The following is a 16882-nucleotide window of genomic DNA, read 5'->3' as shown; positions in this document are numbered from 1 at the left end:
TTGTAAATACGACTGTTTAAATACGACCATTTGAATTCGACCGAGGCCGGTTGAATTTAGCCGTGTCCAAAGATTTCGACCGCCTGCGGTCAAATTTAACCTCGGTCGAATTTAAATCGGATGTATTTAACCTTATTTTCTTGTAGTGTATCAATGCATCTCAAAGAAGTAAAGTAAAAGAGAATAAGAGAAGGCATCAGAATTTGAGAAACATGAAATTATTTTATTTTATTTGCTCACGACTATATCAAGAATACTGAAGAACAAGGCAAAAGAAAATAAGGAAGCAAAACCACTCAAGGAGGATCTATCTTGGTCAAACGCTTAGATGAGGTAGGAAACGAGTCATTTAGTTGCTAAAGCTTAGGTAAATTATTCTTAATAAATGAAAACTTTATTTTCCTTCTATGACTATTTTAGTCATGTATACTTCATAGTTCTTTTATTTCTTCATGATTATTAGTCGGTATATTGTATTAGCCCCTCATGTTGGATATTTATTTGGGCCGAATCCACATATCTTTTGACCCACTTTCTAAAGTGATACTCATCTTCGTAAAAGAAATAATTATCAATCTCTTTAACATTTTGTTTACTACTATAAAAAAATTCTAACATAATCTTAAACTACAAGACTTATATGCTTAGCTATAATTCTTGAAATTTTAATTTATGCAAAACTTCACTCTTTAGTAAATAAAATGATAGAAATGTAAAATACTCTTACCAAGAATTTGGAAAGGTCCTTTTAATTTATATGCTACATATTTCTTATCTACACAAGGACTATGGTATTCTAGATTACATGATCCTTTGATATTATTTGTTGATATAGTATATATTTATATATATAGATAGATAGATATAACATGATTTAATTCCTCATATTTGTTATATATTGCATTGATTTGGATTTTTATCAAATAAATTTTATGCTTTTATTGTAGAAAGAAAAGAAAAATTCGTAGATTTAAAAGTTGAATACGTAGATTTATTAGAAGGAAATTCAGAATTGTTGGGCTTCGTGCTCGCAATTCACTATTTGGGGCATTTATTAAGTTCTAGAATTGTAGTTTGTAGAACTCACATGAATATAACGACATTATAGTTTATTGTAAAGTGGTCAAGGGTTAAATTACAACTTAAGGTGCCCAAAATTAGTGAAGAAAAATCAACTACTATTTTTTCATAAAAAACGAGGCCAGATTAAAAATTGTACTTGTATACTTTTATTATAAATAAATAAGAATATATTATTAGAAGATAACATATGTACATATATAGACAAATGGATACTAATACTTTTCTTCTTCTTGAAAATTGAAATCTTTAGTTACATGTTTATGTTTTATTATTTGTTTCGTTGGCTAACAAATGAGCGAGTAAATTTATTATTAAGGGTTAAGTTAAACCTTAGTTACACAATCCCCTAATTTAATTATATTACTTTCGGATTATATATTGAGGTGTGCTTAATTTATAATTAGAAATCATACATGACTATATTTATCATTTAACCCAAATATCTATTTATCAAGGGAAGTTGAATTTAGATGGTTGTCATTTATTAAAAAAAGGACATGAATTTTTTCATCAAAATAGGTAGAACGGATTGTTCGGAAGTTAGGATATTATGTTTAATGTGTTTAAATTGCATGATACTGTCAAAATATGCTTGAATGAAATTTAGAGAAGTCATTAATATTTGAGAGATATTATTAGTATTTTATTAGAGCATCATTCCTCTTGAGTGGTATATGATTAATTGAGGGAGAAATTATAATTTTATTGATTCACGCTAGTGGCGATACTTAATTACCAAATAATATCATTCTTAAATTTCGTTAAAATGCATATTGTCTAGTGCAATTTTAGAAAATAACACAATTTATTTTCTTCAAAACCTTTTTTCTCTATCTTTAAATGGAAGAAAATTGAATGAAATTTTTTTAATTTCTTAATAATTTTCAACTCAGTTTTACACTTTTTTGAATAAGAAATTTACTAAATCTTAAATACAAAAAATAAGGTAAAATTATATTTAGTTAGAGTAAAATTTAATGGATAAGAAAAAATACTTATTAAATATTTGATATTTTGGGCTTTAATATTTTTCAAAAGAAATGTTTAAGATTTTAAGCTTGATCTTTTTAAAAAGAATTGTTTGAGACATCAGCTAATTGATAACTTGATGAACATCCTTGTAAAAATGTTAACTCATTCTTTATTCACTAGCTCAACTAAGTTCAGGAGCAGCGGCTTCTTACTAAAAATCAATAAATATTTCTCTGTTAAGGAGGGTCTAAACTCTGCACCATAAGCACAAGTACGTGGTCTAAACTCTGCACTATGAAATTATCCCATAAATTACAAACCACAATTCATAAACTTATTAACCAAGGACAACATTTTCATAATCCAATATACCAATAAATCTTCAACCTAGGAATAAAAAACAGCAATCCAAATGAAGCAAAATCATCTAAAATAATAATGGGTCCTAAACACTACTAGAAATAATAGATACAACATCGGTACTTAGACATTTTGACATCCGTTTCGTATACTAATGGTTGTCTATGTTCAAAAATTAAAGTTATCAAATTAAAGTTTTTAAAATTGACATTGATTATTTTTGTAAGCCGTTGTCTATAAATAATTCTTCCACATTTCAATACACAACTTTCCCCCTTTAACTAAATTTTCCCCGAACTCATTTTTTAGTTCCCGCTTTTTCCAAAATATCTTCCCCTTTCCCCTTTACTCACTCCCTCCATCTCCCTCTCAAATCACAACTGCAACTTTCTCTCTCAATCTTGACTTCATCTCAAACACCCTAACTCCCTTTCTGAAATCTCGACTTCATCTCCCTCATCTCTCCTCTATTTCTCTCCTTTTTCGATACTCCCTCTCCAAAACCCTAATTTAGACCCTGGACCTAATTAAGCTCAGATCAAGCTCTTAATGTAATCTCTCTTACCATCTATATCTCTTTTCTATTTCGTCTCTCTCTCACCGTCTCAGTCTCCCTCTCCCATCTCTCTATCAACCCATCTCAAACCCTAATTAATCTCATCCTCACTGTTTCATAATTTTAAACCACATAACCTAATTAAGTACGAGGCCAATGTGAAATAATTTTTTTAGTTCGATTTGTATGAAATCGATTGGTGAAAGGTTGGATTCAGGCCTTGCTCAAAGCAATTGAGGATAGTTTGATGAAAAGGAAAGAATAGTTCTTCCCTTCCTTTTTTTTATTTATAAATATTTAAATCTTGTGCAATTTGTTACATATAATCAACTTAATTATGTCACACCCTGTAGTTATACAATGACCTAGTGAGTGTTCTTTGATATTTAAAATTTAGATATTTTGAATATGCCTAGCTTTTATGTCTACATAAGTTACATGTATAATGGGTCAATCTTTAGTATTAACTATTAATATTTTAACATTAATGTGATTTGCTAAAATTCATTTGCTAACAAACTTAAATATAAGAGTTCTGATGTTTTTTCCTATATATAAGATAAGGTAAGACTTGTGGATTGTTTAAAAAGTTGAGTTCAATCAATAAGGGACTTACAAACTTCCATGTCGTACTTTCAATTTGTTTACTTTCTTGTATATATTTTCAGCTTGTAGTTGTAGGCAAGAAGAGGTCAACAAGGCTATGAAAATAGTGAAAAGGTACAAAAAATACGCTATAGAAGTGAGCAAAACTCGTTCACAAAACAGTTGCAATCCTCAAAGAGCACAAGATTGCAATTGATGATTGTTTAGTGAAGGAAATCATAAAACTAGCCAAGGACTCGGTTACAGAGGTGCTTTGTGTGAAACAGAGGCAATTGTACAGATGATATGAAAGGTTTGATTTCCTGACCAGCTTCTTTATTATAAATCATTGTCCAGCTTATTTAGTTTACTAACATTATATTAATCTTCTCTAATTTCTAGTATATTAAGGTTTAGTAATAGTAATGGATATATTTGTTGTAACGTATAGCCTTTGTTTATACTTGAACACCTATTGAGAATATTAGCTTGGTAATTAATCTCTGGGATGACATGGTTAATGGTATTGTATAGGAACCATTTAAAAATCAGATTATTATGTCCAATTTATTTAAATACTAAATTACTTTGAAACCTATGCTAATTACAATAAATTAGGAATAAATTACTTTAGTTTTATTAGGTTTGTTGAAGGAAAGAATGAGAAAAAATCTGAAAACAAAAGAACAAAGAGGTTAATGTCTTACCAAGAAGCTGAAGCCAACAGTCTATTCATTACCCCTTATGTTCTGTCCACTTGGAGAGAATGTAATGAAATGAAAAACTAGACATTTATAGAGGAAGAAAGAATGTACGAGGAAATAGTGAACAAAATTGACAATTTGAGATGGTAAAATTTTTCATGACTTCATTATAAGATTATAAATCTCATTCCATTATATCCCAGTGAACACAATTTTAATGTCTTTATCATGACTTCATGTAAGGATTTAATTTAAATTTTTCTATGCGATTGTTTAGAGCAATAATTTTGATGGTGATGTGTTGTTTCTTTGTAATAAGGACCAGGTTAAGCCACAAGTGAGTTTTAACGTAATCCTTAATAGTGGATTTTTTTCCTTGCGTTATTTTCTCTATCTTATTATACAAATGCTCTACTGGTAGTTCTTTACACTGAAGTCACTGTTGCATAACATATTTCAGGGACATGGCCCTCTTCCTGGTGTGAGTATTGGTGGAATTGTTGGATCTGCAGGATCAACACCTACTTCATCTCTTCCTGCTGCAACTACACCCATAGCGCCTGCAGCTTCTGGAGGGGGTACACCAAATGCTGGTGAAAAATTTGGTGTAGCTCCCGTGAGGACCAATAATGATGCACAAAGGGGTTCCAACTACGATGGTCGGAGATGTGCATTTTTTATGTTGTACATATATGTCTATTAACACATTTAGGCTCTTTGGCTCTTTGTTCTCTGATTTTAAATCTTATAGATACTCTTGCATGTTGATGTTACTAGCTTTTTGCTGCTAATCAAAACAAGCCTCCTGAAATAATAGAAATAAAAGACTAAATCCACATAAGCACAACAATCTTAACCATCACACAATGCACATATACAATCCATACAAATATATATCCATTTCAAACAGAAACTAACTGAAACAGAGTGGCTCTCTAATATCAACAATGGCAGTCTCATCACTCTCACTAGCCTTGCCCTCCACAAGTCTATCAAACATGATGAGTTCATGTTGTAACCATGTTTATTATTCGAACTTATCATTATAGCTTATGTTCTCTATTTAGTTTCAGCTTAATGTGGCACACTCAAGATTCACTTCAAAGCCTTCTGCAATCAATATTAATGCTTGCTCCAGTGACACAGCTTATGGGGAAGAAAGTAAGCTAAGAATTCTAAATTTTGTTTCTCTTTCGGGATATTTAAATGCTTATCTTTGTAGTTATTTTTGTATTTTCTAACATGTTTTTAGGGGAGTGAATTCACATTTATTTTGTTAACTGCAAAATAGTTCAATTTATTTAATGTGAGTTCGATGTTTCGTCGATATCCTAGTGTCAAAACTCCATCCTCTATGGACAAAGTTATAAGTTCGATTATCATTTCCAGTTGGGGTATACTTCAAAATCTAATGCACTAAAGCATATGTTATACTGAAAAAACTGTCAAGCCCTCAAGGGAGTATATGAGGGATGTATGTAGGGTTTTTATTACTTGGTCAAGTATACATCTTTTTCTTTGGTTGAGTTGTCAAGTTTGATTTGGCATTCATTTTAGCAAATAGAGCGGTGACTAAAATTAATGAATGGTGTAGAACTCCATTGTACTTATCTTCTTTAGTTTAAGCTAGAATCTCATTGTTATCATCTTCTTTAGTAAAAGGTGCTTGACTACATAAAAGCTTTATTCATAATATTATTAAATGATTACATATATTTGTTTGTGCTTATACATGTGAATATTATTGCAGGAAGTTCTAAGATAAGGCCACTATTACTAGGAGTCGGGGCCCTTGCTTTGAGTCTACTCTCTGTAAATTCTGTGTTGGCTGAAGGTATCATGGTTGGTTGTTTATCTCTATTCGAGGATTTAATAGATCAAAATTATGCATGTCTAATCGTTAAGTTTGTTCATCTCAAACAAAAAAGAGATTATGCATTGTTAGATTAGAGTTGACTACGTAGAATAGAGTTGTGTGCACAGTTTCTTTTCACTAACCAGTGTGTTTTGATCTTGAATTGGTTTTAAGTTGTACTGTTCTGTTTTTATGTCCACTAACAGTTTCTTTTCACTAATAATTGGTTTCTGATCTTGAATTGGTTAAAACTTATATTGTTTTCATTTTTATTCAGGGACCCCAGCAAATTATGATTTTTTTACAGACTTATCAGATGGTTATTCATATGTTTACCCTTCAGATTGGAGGGTAAGAAAACTTACCAGTTTCTTGAAATAATAGAAGAGGAGATGTAGTTTTCTCTCCTGTAAGTTAGCCTCATCACTCAAAACTTAAGTTATAGTTGATCGTATGCCTAATCAATTGATTGATTACAAGACACCGTTTTATTACAATATGAATTTTATACATGCATGAAGAGATAACAGAGTTGAGAAAGAGAGCTGATGAATTTCTGTGCATGTTTAATAAAGTTCAAAATGAGAGTAAAGCCAGATTTAAAGAAATAGAGGAATCCCAGTTGAAACTGGCACAACTACATACTACCCTTGAAAGGTAGCTGCACAATTGTAATTCAGAGGAAAAAAAAGGTCTATGTATAAACTCTTGACAAGTCCTTAGTTAAAAGAGTCTGGAAAACTAAATTATTTTATTGTTATTGGTTGGGATGTTTATTTTAGACTTGGAATGTATGTCCGAATTGATTGATGGAATGTTCTATGTTAAGAAATTTGGTATCAATGTAGCTTTATGTTTTTGTTGGATGTTTTTGGTTGGATATTGCATTGTTAGGTGTATTTTTTTTGTGCAAATGTAATTGGTTCATGTGGCTGTAAAACAGGACCACGATGGCATGTAATTTACACCACATTAACATCACAATGGTAAATGTTAACCGATTTAAAGAATGTACAAAAGACATCATGTAAAATAATATTAAACAAAAAAGAACTAAAAACCGGATGTGAAATAGTCATTTGACATCGGTTCTAAAATGAAAGTCAATATATTTTAAGTCAAATAACATCGGTTAGAGAAATTGGCTGATGTTAAACAAAAAGATTTAATATCGGTTTCGTGAAGAACACCCATGTCTTATCCATCATTTCACATCGGGGGGCTAATTTAACCGATGGCTGATCAACATTTCACATCGGACAACTAATCTAACCGATGTCTGATCTAGCATTCCATATCAGTTTGTTCGAATTTTTTTTAATAAATGGCTTTTAAAGTTTGTAGGTTTCATGATTTAATGGATAAATACCTCATAATATACTCATATTCACCTAAAAACACTGTAATATAAGCTGAAATTTATTGCAAAGACATCACATTTAATCTTAAAACCGATGTATAGCACTGTAATAAACATCACACGCGAAGACATCGGTTCAGATTTTTTTTAACATCGGTTTTGAACCGATATCTGATCCCATATTTCTAGTAGTGAAACGAGATTAAACCAAAATTGAAACTAAATTAAATAATTGACTCAAACTGAATCCAAATTTTAACATCAAAGTCAAATTTAAATACAAATTCAATTAAAATCATTCATATCCCAAACCGATTATATCCAAACCTGACATCAAATTTGTACTAAAATTTAATCTTTAGATTTGTATCTAAGTATGACTACCAATTTTTGTAAAAATATAACCAAGAAGCAAATTTATAATTCTAAACCAATAATGAGGAAATAAATAATCACAAATGTGGGAAGGGCTACAAACTATAGCACATAAGAAAGTAAAAAGGACAAGATAATGGAAAGAAGGAAATATAATTTTTCCACATAGATTAAGTTGATTGCATTTAGGTAACTAGATTTAACTTGATTTTTGAAAATAAAAATTGGCATTTGATTAGGATGTCTAGAAATTTATATGCTGACAACAAAACTCAAACATCAATTACAATCAGAAATCAAAATTAATTTTATCCATGAAAGTACTTAACTGATTTGAAGAAGACCAGAAAAAAAAAATCAAAACACAATTTGTAAAACCAACAAGTTCAACTCTCCATCAAATAATAGAAATAATAGACCATAAAAATGATCCTGAATAAAATGTGGACCCTGAGCCTGTTTTGACCCTAGGCACTTGCTTTGGACTTCCCGGAGCCCTCTCTGGCAGCAACATCAGCGGCCTGGTTAGCAGACTGATACATGGCGGAAGCATCATCCACAACCAGATACATGGCGTCAGCATCATCCACAGCTAGATACATGGCGACAGCATCATCCACGGCCTCAGCAGATTGGTCAGCAGGAATTCCCATTTCTGATATATCATGGTGATCAGTTCCCTCCATCTGATTTGGCATTTCAACCAATCCGCTAACCGGACTGCCTGCCATGTCATAATGTTGCGCAGTTGTGTCCTGAGACTGCACACCAGCTGATTGAGACTGTTGTAGTAACCTAAGCTGCGTGAGATTAGCAAGTGATATCACATATATCTATGACAATTTTCTAAAACAAACTATAACACTCTTAAAGTTAATTCTAATTATAGATAAACAGATAAATAATCAACATACCCTATATAGCTTCTCATCCAGTTGTTGGATTTCCCCCTTGGTTTGGTGAATGTAATCCATTACTCCAGCCAGGGTTGAGGCTGAATCCTTCTGTTAAAAACGATTATAAACAAAAAGAAACAAAAATGCAGCAATAACAATTATTATCAGATAGTGGATATGGATATAAACATTATCAATTATAAACAAATTCTATGCCACAAAAGTAAGTTCATTTAAAATTATATTTAAGAATAATGTGACAATTTTCTTTTATGTTTTTTAATAGATAAAACTATTCATCGATTTTTGTAGATTTTTTTTGTAGTTTGTGCTTTGACAAAAAGACGTTCTCAAAGTTCAAGTTATTAGCATATGATGTGTACATATATATGAAATGAAAATAACTAAAAATAAATATTTCTTCTGTTGTTGTGAAACCTTTTCTGGGTAATGCATGAACCCCCTCAGAGCAGCAATTAGATCAGAAGGCTTAGATTCCTGCATGAGATAATCAACAATTAGAAATATTGTAATTAAGGGGGTGATGATGATTATATTAGAAAGAGTTATATTATTATTTACTATATCTTTTAATATTTTTTGCAATAAATACTAATGCTTAGAATCATTTTTGTTGATAGTAAATATCAACTAATCATTGCATATAAAGTTTAGTCCAGTTCAAAATTATTTATTCCATGGGGCCCACGAAAAGTAATGTCAAAATCTAATAAATTAGAGATTAATATATAACAATTGATAAAATAAAAAAACGTAAAAATTTACCTTGTTATTTACCCTGTAATATGCTAGCATCCACCTTGAAATCCCCGGTGTCGGGGTTTCTACCTGCTGCAACCGCAACGACCAGTCTCCTCCTGGAGTCATGGATTGGGATCCAGACCCCATTTGTGCAGGCATTAGTGGTGTGAACTGCTTATCACCTTAGAAATTAGGTTGTTTGGTATAATAATAACTCCTAATAAAATAAAATATAAAGCTTTCATATTTTAAATAATACAAAAATATTACCAGAGATTGATTTTGGTTCATGGAATCAAATTCTATTTCAGCCGCATTTGGGTGCTTGGCTGATGGGGCACCACATGATTCTCCCCCCATAGAAATTTTCTTTGACATTATCTCTGAAGCTGCAAAAATGAAATGATGGCAGTACATACAAAATATAAGGAAATGAATATGATATATCTTGTTATAAACGTTAATCTATCTAAATAAAAATAATGTTCCAAATCAATTATGCATATGTTCACTGATATCATTGATTAACTAAATTAGCTTACAGCTTTAAGAAATGCAAAGAAAAAGTATAGAGAGAGCTTGAGGGCTAAAAAAACAAGGGAGTGTTTTAATTGAATCTTGTTCAAATGTATGTATATAGGATGTAGGAAGGTTCTAGAATTAGTAATTTAGTATTTTATTAGTAATTGGTTGTTAGGTGGACTTTTATTATAAATACCTAGTTATAAAATCCTCTAATTATTGCAATGATTGGTCCTCTACTTGTTTTCTAAGGATTTAGTGATGTGTAAGTTTCTAAGTAGAAACAGGAAATTAAAATATCCAAAAATAAATTAATTCTTAAAAGTTTAATATAAAAAAATTTCTTTTCATTTAATTGGATGTTGAATGTGTAAGAAAATTTATTATATTTAACAATTAAATTATTTTTTCTAGTTTTTACATGTGAAAAATATCTAAAATTAACTTTGGAAAAATAATTAAAATAAATATGATTTTGTATATATAAGTTTGAATGACATTTTTTTCAAAAAGAAATGTTTAAATGACATTTTTGTAACAATAGAGTTAACACCTATATTTACAAATAAAATCTTAATTTTGAGTGTCTAATTTGTAATAAAATTTGTAATAAAAGAGCTAGGATTTTGGATAATTATTAATATGAGTATCTAATTTGTATTCTTGTTTGGTCAAAAACAATTCTTATAATGTTTACAAATTATCTCCCAAAGTAGATTATAGTCATACAATTCATATATCAATCTCGCCATATAATAAATTAATTGAGTCTATCATATGATGTACTAGAATTACAACTCCTCTCCGTATTTGTTTTAACTCCTAAAAATTCAATTAGAAGTTAGCTAGTGCTCTAGTTGTATAAAGCGCTCAATGATATATTAACGATAATAAGAATATCACAATACAGTAAAATAAACTTATTAAGTCAACGAATATTACCCAACTCTTGGATAAAGGAATCAGTAATTCATTATAAGAGAAACAAAATATATATTAAGATCGGAAATCATGAGTAAAAATTTATGTACAAAGAATACAACTTTAAAGTTGCTTTCAAATCTCGATGAATCCATTTACTTCTTCTTCGAATCTCCCTCTCAAACTGCTTATCTCCCTTCTCTCAAGAATACGCCTATATATATTCAATACTCTAATATGTAATGGTCCTTTATACAATATGTAAAAATATAATATAATTAAGAGTTTTAACGTTTTTTTCCCGAGATAAATTGGATTCTGATTCTAAATTTGCAGGTTGTCTTCCAGGCCTAATTCTCGGCTGCTCAAGTTGGATTATTGATGTTGGACCACTTCTAAAACCTTGATATTTATGCTAGCTTCGCATGGGCGATAAGATTTCCTACTTGTGATCTTTAGATTTCGAGTTAGGGCCCAGACTATGTTGTATGTGCATGGAACCCACGAAATCCAAATTTGCTTATAATTCAAGTCCAAATAAGACAAATTTCATCTAAAGTTGGGACTTCTTAATTTCCTTTAATAAAATAATCAACACTAATTAATAATACAGAAATAAATATATAATTTTATATATATGAGAAAAAATCCTTTAAAATATATATATATAAATAGACACTCTATCAATAATCCACACACTTAATATTTTGCACATCCTCGTGCAAATTAATATATAATACTACTAACTAATTCTACTTTCATATGGTGATCTCGGATGAATTTGATATATGCAACAAACTCTTTAAACCTTGAGATAGCCCTAGTTGACGAGTAAGGTCTCGTGGGGGCCTATAGTGAATGTACCACAAATCTAAATGAGTGACAATATAAATGATCTCAAATATAAAAGTTTATGCCAAGTCAAATATAGCCCTCAGCTCATGCACCAAGTTTAGATATATCAAGCTCACACACAATATTACCATATAGTTAACAAAAGTACAAAATATGCGTGCGTGCTTAGTTTGATAAAATGCACTTTAATGAACCAAGAACAAAGATACACAAGTTTAAATATGACAAGTCATGTGACTTAATAGCTCCCAAGTTGATAACTAGAATAGATCTTAAACACTTCATTACTTACCATCAGCCATTGTTCAAGTTTAGCAAGGGATATTTATGTCTTCTTTATTTCTACAACATGACAACAATATGTACGTATGATATTTTTTGTGCTCGGTCTAAGGTTCGGTGTCTCCTTAGTGTAAGCGAGTTACGACCTACATAAGACTTTATCGACCATATTATACACACATAGATATTAGGTGGTTTAATTAATTATGCAATGGTCGAGATCCCTAAAGATTTATGCAGTAATGCCCATGTAGTGAGTGTTAAGTTAGCAATCCCATACCATAAAAAGGATTTAGATTACTAGGCACAAAGTCCCCTCAAACTTAATTACTCGAGTATTAACGAGCTCAACCTAGTCAAGTATACCACAATTTTTGGTGAGTAATTTATTGCTACTATTCATACATTTATATATTTTTCTCTTTTTTATAATTTTTTTCACGACATTATACACTATAGCTCGCCCAAACTTAAGCCTTTACATACTAAGCTCAAAAAATAGAATAGTCAAAATTATAATCATTAACAAGATTCTACCCCTCAAGAAATATACATATCTAGGTCTGAATTTCAGAGCACAATAATAATGTGTTAAGAAATATTTAAGCTCTGCACAAGTTATACTAGGCATGTAACATCTTTAGAATGTGATCTTAACAAAATTTAGTCAACAACAAGGTACACATAGTATCATTATTGGTCACCAAATTGGACTATTGCTAGATTGAGATCATGTTATGATTACAATCCAATCCAACTAACATATAGGTAACTATATGATGTAATACCATCTATATAAACTACACTACTAGAAAAATGCCCTTAGACATCGACCGATGTCTTTCTTTTTTCAAACTGATGTCTTTGCATGTGTAGAGAAACGTAGGGGTCTTTAACATCAGTTTTTAGTCCATGTCAAAGATGTACATAGACATCAGTTTTCTTAGCAAACTGATGTATAATTAGCCCTTTATTTGAATAACATGTTAAAACTAGATTGTGAAAAACGGTATTTAGGAGGTTAAAAAGCACTATAAACATGTAACAGGGAAGAACTTTTAGTTGATAGACTTCAGATTCTTAACAAAACTGATGTCTTACTCTATATTTTACATCGGTTTATTTACTTAACCGACGTTAAACATAACTTATAACATCAGTTTTACTTGAGGAATCGATGTGAAATTTCTACTTTAACATCAGTTGTGTAGGTTAAACCGATGTATATTGTTCTAGAAGACGTCAGTTTTCTTTTGATTTACTTTTATATACTTGCACAAAGTGATGCGTTTTAACATTTTAGATATCATTTTCATCCCTATAATTTGATTTATTTTGTTAGTTTAGACATCATTTTTAGTTTAAGCTGGTGATGTGTTTTTAGTTGCTTCACATCAGTTTTATGACAAGAACCGATGTTTGAGTTCTTTTTTAAAAAAATAAGCCTTTGCATTTTGTCCATAAACCCAGACAAAAGCAAAAAAAATACTAAATCAACATCCGATAAACAACCAGAAATATACTAAATTAACTTCCATGTCTACAACCAAAATTCAACCACATTCTCCGACAACCAACATCTAACCATTCCGACATCCAACAAACAACCAACATCCAAATATCTACAACAAAAATTTAATCTAGCCATCCATATACATCTCATATTCCAACTAAAATATATACAACTTAATATATATGTCTAAATTTTACCAACATAAGAGGAACCAAAACAAGTAGCACTTCCTTCTACGTATTTAAACATACCAAATAAGAGACCACTAATGTTTGCAAAATCATATTGTTCCATTTTACTAGTTTGCAAAAATCAAGTCGGGCTTTAAAAACTTCATATCAACTCCTGGATATATTTTGCAGCCTCCATTCGCACCTTGTCAAGCTCGTCCGTCATATAAGACAAACGGGTCTTGGTCGCCCACTAATTTTTAATAAATGTGTCAAGGAATTAGCACATGAATTATGTAGAACTGTTTATTTTAATAGTTAACACGTGAACTAGATATGCCTTGGTTCTAAATGTCATATCTCTATCTGAAATGATTTCTTTCATATAGTGCAGGACGATGTAGCCACATTCATGAGCACCAGGCTGTTTGAGCGATCCCTTTACAAAATAACAAAAATCAAAGTCAGAAGCGAAAAAAAGGGACTTCGCCAATCTGGATAAATAGACTAAATGCAATACTTACAACAAGATTCTTTATTTTTGTACGCTTATTTTCCCTTCCAGTTCCTGCATTAAAATATTTTATTGCGCTACGTGATAGAATGACAAAATGTCAAAAAGTACCTAAAAATAATCTAGAAGTATCTATATCAAAACTGAAACATGTACACGTAGAGATTACCTTGACAGTACTTTTTCCATCTTAGGAAAATGATGCGGCTGAGACAAAGGATTGCAAATATAGATGTCACTCTCCCATATTATGACTAAAATCCAATGTTGACTATTTTTTAAAACAAATATAATAAAGTTAGAATGTGCGGAAAAAATTACCTAAAATTTAATTGTAACAATGTAAAAATTTACCTCTCGTTATGTGACAAGAAGAATACATGATCAACATTCCCCTCTTTCAACTGATTGACCATGTAAGATTTAAAACCTTTGTTGGGGGAAAATGTAACTCCAGGATCGCAGAAGGCAAAAAGATCTAAATCATCATTCTTAGTGACCACGGTATGCAAGTAGCTAAAACAAAATAGGCTCAAAATAAGACTATGCTTACACCATATATGCAGCTATTGTAGATTGTCCGATCATGTAATACTATAAAAAGGAAATTATATTTTCATGCAAAACAAATATTGTTTTCTCTATTCCAAAGAGCTCTACACTGCACGAAATCGGTAAAGAGGACCCGGTAGCTTTCATGAATGTTTTCGCATGTTTGTATAACAAACTGAAGCAACTCGACACGTTCTTATGTGTCTTTGCCTTGTCAAATTCTTCTTGTAGGCATAGCAACTCACTTTTTACTTTTGACAAAGTTATTTCCTTAACCTTTTTATGAAATTAATTAATCAATCATTTATTAAATATAGAAACCCCTTTTCTAAACATAATGTGAGAAATTATTAGCGTCAACATACCTTTTTAATTACAGATGGGAAGATTACAATGTACCGAGGCCATGTTAAATGTGAGCCAACAGTTTAACGGACCCTCTATATTTCACCACGTATGGGTACGAGAACCAAGCCTTCTTCTTGGATGTTCTCATCCACCAAAACATGAAAACATCAATATGGTATAGGCACTCCATGTATTGATTTGTTCATATCCGGGTGTTCCAAAACCATACCAAATGCAAACTTGTTCTCAATATTGTCCACATCCAGCTCACATTTTTTTGTACCCTACATTTATAAGGGAAGACATAAAATAAATAATTTTCGTAAACATGTATTGTGTGCACTATCACATATTAATACTACATGCTTCTTACCTTTGGGTCAGATAGATCTTTGTCAAAATAAATGCATTCATTGTCATCTTCAGCCTCCAATAATTCCTTCGCAACAGTTGGTTTTACACCTTCATCAAGGATTCCATGACATGATGCTGCTTTCTCAGATAAATTTGGAGAAAATTGAGTCTTTAGAGCTTGACTATGTGCCATAAATTCCTTCTTTAATGTCTTCATCTCATCATCCCTCTGTCGATCACGGTCCATCAAATTAGCCTTTGTAATTCTTATTTGTTTCTCTATAGGCAAATCGAAAAACAATGTTGGGGTGACGAACCCTTCAATGCCACGAACTCGTCCTGAATGCTGAAGAGTTTCCAGGGTTTGCTCTACACATCTACACCACCTAGTGGTTGAAATTCTCCATTTTCCTTCTTCTCCAGCAAGGCATCATGTCAACATAAAATAAGAAAACAAAAAAGAAAAATTATTTGCTTACCTTCTTGGAAAGTCTACTAAAGTATTTTACTTACAATTTTTGTATTTATTTCTTCCACTTCTTCGTCATATACCCCATCTTTTTTCTTACGGCCCTTCAACCAAAAAATTGCCCTATCTTCCTTCTCCCCAGACTGCAACCTCTCTGCTTTTATCTGTTTAAAATATAGAAATATTTAAAATCCATGAAAAACAAACAAAAAATGCAACATTGATAGTTTCTTACTTCATCTTCTTGTAAATTAATATACCCTTTCCTCGACATGCAGTGTGGATATTTCCGCTTTTTCACCCGCTCGCTCTTATCCTTACACGATGGCTGTAGCGAAAAACTATTTTCACTTACACCTCAAGAAAATTAAATAAAAACTAGTGGCGTTTTTTTATATCCTATCTTCTCCGAAGTGTCTGTTTACAAATTTATAATATTTAAAAATTTATAAGTTTATAATCTTCATAAATTTATAACTAATTAACTATGTTTGATGTGCTTAAATTTATTAATATGTCATATGCTAAATTCTGATAACAAAAATAATAATGTTTTTGGTTTTATTGTAGTTTTATAAATGACAACTAGTACTTCAAAGTCTTTTATCTAAATTGTACACTATTTAAGTTATATACTAAACACAATATTTTTTGAAGTCCTATTAAAAAAGATATCTTTAGAGGTTTCCTAAGCTTTTTCTTTTGTCCAACAAACGGCATAACATAGTCGGAAGTCAACATAGTTTTGAATTGCCTCCACTTCACTCCTGCCGACTTTAGCACCAAAGCCTCACATTCGGGAGGAATTTTGAATGTACTATGAAAACACTTAAAAACAGATATAACAACAATTATACATTGTCCTAAGAACATG

At 31.0% G+C, this 16882-nt stretch overlaps 2 protein-coding genes and 1 long non-coding RNA gene across 5 annotated transcripts; 1 reads left to right on the top strand and 2 right to left on the bottom strand.

Annotated features, from left to right (window-relative positions):
* Positions 1 to 2731: 2731 nt before the first annotated feature.
* On the top strand, positions 2732 to 6981 carry LOC141700782 (photosynthetic NDH subunit of lumenal location 1, chloroplastic-like). Of its 2 annotated transcripts, none has more exons than XM_074504469.1 (5): positions 2732 to 3869; positions 4721 to 4919; positions 5328 to 5421; positions 6011 to 6094; positions 6393 to 6981. In XM_074504469.1, the coding sequence occupies exons 2-5, from the start codon at positions 4890 to 4892 to the stop codon at positions 6494 to 6496; spliced, it is 312 nt and encodes a 103-aa protein (XP_074360570.1). In that variant the 5' UTR covers positions 2732 to 3869; positions 4721 to 4889; the 3' UTR covers positions 6497 to 6981. The 2 variants fall into 2 exon arrangements, 1 of the variants encoding a protein (XP_074360570.1); XR_012566507.1 differs by having other exon boundaries at positions 3273 to 3869; positions 5334 to 5421.
* A 1148-nt stretch (positions 6982 to 8129) lies between these two features.
* On the bottom strand, positions 8130 to 10119 carry LOC141700787 (uncharacterized). Of its 2 annotated transcripts, none has more exons than XM_074504471.1 (6): positions 10051 to 10119; positions 9779 to 9897; positions 9533 to 9679; positions 9185 to 9244; positions 8765 to 8854; positions 8130 to 8650 (listed from the first exon to the last, which is right to left on the bottom strand). In XM_074504471.1, the coding sequence occupies exons 2-6, from the start codon at positions 9884 to 9886 to the stop codon at positions 8318 to 8320; spliced, it is 738 nt and encodes a 245-aa protein (XP_074360572.1). In that variant the 5' UTR covers positions 9887 to 9897; positions 10051 to 10119; the 3' UTR covers positions 8130 to 8317. The 2 variants fall into 2 exon arrangements, with proteins under 2 accessions (XP_074360572.1, XP_074360573.1); XM_074504472.1 differs by having other exon boundaries at positions 8765 to 8851.
* Positions 10120 to 13672: 3553 nt separating this feature from the next.
* LOC141700786 (uncharacterized) lies at positions 13673 to 15419 on the bottom strand. The gene is made up of 5 exons (XR_012566514.1): positions 15203 to 15419; positions 14640 to 14801; positions 14455 to 14556; positions 14296 to 14339; positions 13673 to 14210 (listed from the first exon to the last, which is right to left on the bottom strand). It is a non-coding gene; the product is annotated as an uncharacterized LOC141700786 (long non-coding RNA).
* Between the last annotated feature and the right edge of the window lie 1463 nt (positions 15420 to 16882).

The sequence above is a fragment of the Apium graveolens genome, unplaced genomic scaffold (genome assembly GCF_009905375.1).
Source record: "Apium graveolens cultivar Ventura unplaced genomic scaffold, ASM990537v1 ctg2912, whole genome shotgun sequence".
In the NCBI taxonomy this organism is placed as follows: Eukaryota; Viridiplantae; Streptophyta; class Magnoliopsida; order Apiales; family Apiaceae; genus Apium; species Apium graveolens.
Note: the sequence above shows the minus strand (reverse complement) of the source record. Positions and strands in the feature narration are given on the sequence as shown.

What these genes read in the sequence shown, in the direction of transcription:
- LOC141700782 (XM_074504469.1), top strand. Translation starts at nt 4,890, where the DNA reads ATGATGCACAAAGGGGTTCCAACTACGATG. An exon ending in AAGGGGTTCCAACTACGATG is followed by an intron (nt 4,920 to 5,327) that starts GTCGGAGATGTG and finishes TTCTCTATTTAG; the next exon opens with TTTCAGCTTAATGTGGCACA. An exon ending in AAATTCTGTGTTGGCTGAAG is followed by an intron (nt 6,095 to 6,392) that starts GTATCATGGTTG and finishes ATTTTTATTCAG; the next exon opens with GGACCCCAGCAAATTATGAT.
- LOC141700787 (XM_074504471.1), bottom strand. Translation starts at nt 9,886, where the DNA reads ATGTCAAAGAAAATTTCTATGGGGGGAGAATCATGTGGTGCCCCATCA. An exon ending in TCATGCATTACCCAGAAAAG is followed by an intron (nt 8,855 to 9,184) that starts GTTTCACAACAA and finishes CGTTTTTAACAG; the next exon opens with AAGGATTCAGCCTCAACCCT. An exon ending in TGGATGAGAAGCTATATAGG is followed by an intron (nt 8,651 to 8,764) that starts GTATGTTGATTA and finishes AATCTCACGCAG; the next exon opens with CTTAGGTTACTACAACAGTC.